Below are 5,958 nucleotides of genomic sequence, written 5' to 3'. Positions count from 1 at the left end.
GCTCGGGAAGAATGTCTCCAAAGAAGTGTGTTTTTGGTTGTAAGGGAAAGATAACTTTGTTCAGCTTCCTAAAGAACCCAGCGTTATGTAAACAGTGGATACAGTTTGTTTTTCCGGAGCAGCAACGGAGTTTCACAAGTGTGTTTGTTGATGAACGTTTTATAAACAAGGCCTAGTTCGACGCTGGATTTGCACATCGTTTGATACTGAAAGATGGAGCAGTCCCAGCTATAAAAGATCCCGGTCATGATTCAGAACTGCAGACGGTAAGTGAAACGGCATCAAATGTCTGTTTTGTTGGCATTCGGTGCTCAAGTGCTCGTCACTCTTTAGCTCCGCCCACGGCGCACCTCCAGGAGCTTGGCTTTTTCCAGAGAGAACCGTAAAGCTGTATCTTTCTTTCATAAATATGATAAAACTAAAGACTTTTTGGAGATATGAAGGCTGCAGTACTACTTCTATAGCTACTCAAGATTAACATGAGATTGGGTGAAACTGTGTGCGTTATTCCCCCTTTAATATAACTCCGATTGTATTTGTCTGAAAGAAGAATGTCATATACACCTAGGATGGCTTGAAGGTGAGTAAATCATGGGGTAGTTTTCATTTTTGGGTGAACTATCCCTTTAACCTACTGTGGAAGGTCACTTGTTTTTAGAGAGCCTTCTATTGCCTCGATTCTATGACAATGTGTACATGAATATTTATTTTAGATGTGTTAAAGGTATTTTTATATATGTTTTTATATGTTACTACTATACTATAGTACTATGGTACTATTCAAATATTTTTGTGTTTATTTGAGCATATGAACCAGCCTAACGGAAACACTGGCTTAACCAACATTAACCAACCATTTTTAAAACAAATTCCTTATACTAAATATAAAATTGTGTATTGCATAACTATTTGTTAGCTGTCTACCTAAACAACATTTTGAGGCACTGTGCTGCAGCATCATATGTATCCATTACGGAGATTACTTTTCTTGATTAATTTTCTCTTTTTCTTTTGTTGCTTAATATTCATTTTTGACAGCAGCAGGTATATTATGCATGGATCCTGACACAAATCTGAGTTTCTTCCAACTGGTTCATGTTCACTTAACATATAACCAAGGTAAACTGTGTTTACTATGATATTCCCCAAGACAAAATTCTGCTTGTATAATTGACTGTATTGTCATTAGCTTAGCAACATGCTAACATCATGAAAATGAATGAGAGTTGAATCATGAAGAGCACATAGGGAGTTGCTTCATGTAGAGCCTTTCAAATCAGATTTCCTTAGAAGGCATCTGCCTATGTTAGACAGAAAGGCAACTCACTATGTTCTGGAAACCAGCTAGCCAATTATTTTAAGAGCAGCCTTCCCTGTTTCTTCCCTTCAGAAAATGCAAAAAGCAGCAAGGAATTGTATGGGAACTGTTTGTCCAGGGCAGCTTGACCTGAACAGATTGCACTGGAGGAGGTGAAATCATAGGTTAGGGTGCAGCAAAGTCAACTTCTTCGCCACAGATCTCCCACAACACCACTATACCTCTAACTGGTCTATGTCAGGACAGTCATGCAGGGCACAATAGGGTATCGCTTATCTACCATCATGTGTGTGAAAACAAACCAGCAAAAAAGGGAAGGAATATAGAGTGAAACAAAAGGATAAGGAGACAGAATAGGAGAAACAATCTCTCTGCTGACACATGGCACAGGCGGGTAAAGATGAAGGCCCGGGGCTGTTGTCTGAATGCCAAACAGCAGCCGTGAGCTGCAGAGCTGGTGCAGGGGATAATTCTGAATCACTGGTCACTGTAAACACAATAAATCAACCGCCCCACAACACACTGCTGATACACACCACTGACTTGCTGCATATTCAACACACACACACACTGAGCAGTCTATTCACTCCACAGAGATGCAAGTTTAAAGAGAAGGCAAAAATTTTGAAAGAAAAAAGTAGTACTTCGATTCACTCGGATTTCTGCATTGTGAATGCTTTTCAAACCTGTAAAATTACGTAATTCTGACTCAAGCAAAATATTTAAAAAGGCGAAGTCAAAAGTAGGACGTGACTTGATTATTAGGGAACTGATAAGGAACCGACTGAATGGTGGAAAGTGGGTGTTCCAATACCTGAATGAAAGTTTGCATATGTAAACTTAGTAAATCAACTGGTTCATTTAAAAGAAATGACTCAAAAGAACAATTAATTAACTGATCCATTTCTGATGGTCACTGGTGGTCAATGACTCAATGATTCAATCATTGTGGTTTCTGATTTTTCAAAAATGCACCTTTTGTGTTCCACAGAAGAAGAAGAAGAAAAGTGTGAGTAAATGATGACAGAATTCTAAGTTCTGAGTAAGTTGTGCAGACTAAGTAACGCTAACTCTAAGAAAGACAATCAGAGACAGTTATTACATGTTTACTACAAAGACACATTTTTTTTTTGTAATTTATGATAATCCTGGTAAAATTAGAAAATAAGACAAATGTATTAATAACTGAAGGATCCTCAAATGCAAACTGCGTGTGCTTCAAGAGAGCAACCATACATCTGTGTTGTTCTACTTTCTTTTATTCTTCATTTATTCATTCATTCATTAAATTATAGTCATTTATCATTTAATTGTTTTATTATTCCATTTAATCATTTATAATAATCATTTAAGCCATTTATATACTCGTTTTTATACTCGTGTTTTTTATATTATTTTTCCATTGTTATTTAGTTGTGTTGTTTCAAGGGATGGTTATCTTCATGAATAAGATATACAAGGGAATGTTTATGGAGATTCAAGATTTTAGGGATGTTGTTGTGAAGCAGTTCAGTATAACGCTACTTGTATTTGTGTTCGTCAGACAAAGTCTGAGCATTGAGACATCCGTAACTATGATTATTCAATAAACTCTGCTCCTTTTTTAGCATCATTACATCGTCTCCTGCTTCTATTCTTCTTTGGCTTTGCTCAGTCAACTTCTTGGCTGATAGAAGACTTCCTGTTAACGCGTTTTGGGTAGGGATGCACCGAATATTCGGCAACCGAAATTATTCGGCCCAGTAACATTTTTGTGAATATTTTTAAAGGCATGTGACAATGTGATGCGTGTGACAAACATCTTCCCAAATTCGTAATGAGAATCATTTATAAATCTGCATGCTGTTGTCAACAAAAAGAAGCACTGAGATCTTCCAGCGGGTTTCTGTTAAAATAAAAGCCGAGAAAAAAAAATAATAAAAAAACTCCATCGACATTCATACATTATAGTATTGTAATTTTACTGTCGTTATGTAAAATAAAATAAAAAGTAAGAAAATAATAATGATAATAATAATTACCCTACAACAGCTCTGTTAATACATTTATTATAACATTCACACACAGTGTTCAAATTGGAATCTGAGTAAATATTTTTTAATTGTTGTTTTGTAATTGATTTTTTTATTTGAAAAGCAGGACAAAACAGTAAAAAGCACATTTTGGCAATTTAATTAATGCAATTGTGAAAAAAATGGCAAAATAGGCCTACATGGGGGAAAAATGTGAAAAACCGTGTTCGGTATTCGGCCCAATGTTTCATTTTGTTCGGCTTCGGCTTCGGCCTATAATTTTCATTTCGGTGCATCCCTAGTTTTGGGTATTAGATAATTTTGCTGACTAGTCATTTTGTTACCAGACAAAACGGATATTTTCTGACAGGACCTGGCGTCCAGGGCTGGATCTGATATTTCTGGCGTGGAGGCATGATCTAACATAACTAATAATTAAATAAGCGGTATACACTATATAGCAAATATTAACTGCTTGATTGTTATCTCATCGAAAAGTGTAAACTTTATTATTACCCAGTGATATTTAAAAAAATTGGGTACAATGCATCCTACTTTACCAGCATACATAAAGTATACTCAATATAAAGCAATATATATCAAATCTCGGCTGCGTGATTGTTTATATTGTTGCAAAAAATGCTAACTATATTATAGCGTAGCTCTCTATATAAAGTTGGATATATATTATATCCAACTTTATCTGCATGAGTATACATACAGTATACAGCATACTCATGTAGGGCGGTGAATAGTTGTATCATTGGAAAATGTAACTATGGCAACACTCAGCTGCAGAATAAGGTTGTCAGTTCTGTATTTGAGTCCTTAACACAGTTATGTTCATACACGGTTTGTGAGTTATTTCCGGGAGTGACAACTACATTTAATAACCAATCTCACACCCGTAAATTTTCAGGACTCACAACCACATTCTCGGAAAACCTGCACTGTTTGAACGGAACTTGACTTGACAACTAGTCGTCTGTCACGTCATAAAGTGCGAGAGCAACTGTAATGGTCGAGGACAGGATGAGGAAAAGAAAGACAAGAATCCAGTAACAGAAGTGGGACTTTAGATTATATAAGCAAACTCATATTGCACTTCTAGTGACATATCTGCCCTCTCTAAGCCTCCATACTTAAACCTCTTACCTCGCAATCGCATGGAATGAGTGAGTGTGAGAGAGGACAGGAAATAGAAGCGTCTCAAAGGGATGGCGCAATGTCACCTTACAGCAGCTGGTATTGTCATCACACTAATGCAGGCACACTGACCTCTCGACCCCGCAAGTTAATGAGGAAGGAGGGGGCTCACGCAAGGACGACACATACTGCGGCTCAGGGACCGCACAAAACGACACAAAAAACCATCTTACCTGGAAATCCTTTTCCTCTAGTATCTCTTTCCTCCATCGCACCAGGAAGGCAGCGCACACGTACAAATGGAAATGAGAGAATCCTTCAGGCTCTGCCTGTGAACATAAAGATGAGAGTAACAATGAAGTCACGGATAATAGAGTCATATCGATTTGCATTCTGACATTTGCATTATGACCTCACAATTATCAGCTCATTAACATATGACCACCTACATTTGCCTACCAGCTTGTTCAAAAAAAAAAAAAAAAAAAAAATTATAATAATAAAATAAATTAATATGATATTAATAAGATAACCCAAGGCTTCCCAAAACTGGGTTCAGCCCCTGGGGTTCATGAGGGAACTGCTGGGGATTCATAAGTTGATAAGTTTATTAATCACAAAAAATAAAATTGTAAATAAATCAAGACGACAAGATTTTTTTATTTATTTCTTGTGCTTTACTTATAATTTTTGGTGTGTCAAGTTAAGTTACATCAACTATACATAAATTTGTATTAGTATATTGGCTTTTTAAATCATTGTTACATGCTTTTGCAGTTTTTTCCCCCTTTCTGTTTAACTGTACATTGCCTGAAATGGCCAGTTCACAATTTATTCTATACAATTACATAAATATTTTAATATTACACAAACAAATTAATTTATTATATATTTTTTTTTAAATGTTGATGAACTGTGGTAGCTTTGGTTGGACAGAGGCCATTTACATATATAAGTCTTAAAGGTACAGTAGCAAAAACAGAAAATTGTCTTGAAAAACTAAATTAATTAATAACCTTTTTTGGTACAAGAAACCTTGACTAATATTAAAAGTAGACTTCAGATGAAACAGATCAAGAGCTACATAATAGTTCAATAAGATCTCTTTAGGAAAACAGAAAGAAACCAGTGTATCTGAGTTTATATGAGAATTTTTATTATTAAGAGATCGAGAAAAAAAATATCCTCTATTTAGTTTGACCTTTCACGTTTCTCATTTTTATTTTTCTCACCACTTATCCCATCTCTTCATTTAGGCTTCTTGACACATTTTCTGATGGTGCCGAAATAAAACAATGAAATTAAAGGGCAGGCTGAAACAAGATGATGTACTAAGAAGTGACGTAAGCCGGTCGACAGCGTCGTCATTTGTGCGCGGCGTTCAACAACAGAAACAAAGAAGAACAACATTAACAACAGGAGGATGGAGGACGCTGTGATCGGAGCTGTGTTTTTGTTGTGTCTTGAGGGTTTCACAATAAT

The 5,958-nt window shown here is 36.1% G+C and overlaps 1 protein-coding gene across 1 annotated transcript in view; it reads right to left on the bottom strand.

The window, feature by feature from the left end:
* The window catches only part of LOC107721154 (TBC1 domain family member 22A-like), a 158,941-nt gene that overhangs the window by 20,730 nt on the left and 132,253 nt on the right, over positions 1-5,958 (bottom strand). Inside the window, exon 9 of the mRNA XM_016529025.1 lies at positions 4,710-4,805. Within this exon, the coding sequence (XP_016384511.1) occupies positions 4,710-4,805 (96 nt within the window). The remainder of the gene's footprint in view (positions 1-4,709; positions 4,806-5,958) is intronic.

The sequence above is a fragment of the Sinocyclocheilus rhinocerous genome, unplaced genomic scaffold, assembly GCF_001515625.1.
Source record: "Sinocyclocheilus rhinocerous isolate Xijiao unplaced genomic scaffold, SAMN03320098_v1.1 scaffold1322, whole genome shotgun sequence".
NCBI classification, from domain to species: domain Eukaryota; kingdom Metazoa; phylum Chordata; class Actinopteri; order Cypriniformes; family Cyprinidae; genus Sinocyclocheilus; species Sinocyclocheilus rhinocerous.
Note: the sequence above shows the minus strand (reverse complement) of the source record. Positions and strands in the feature narration are given on the sequence as shown.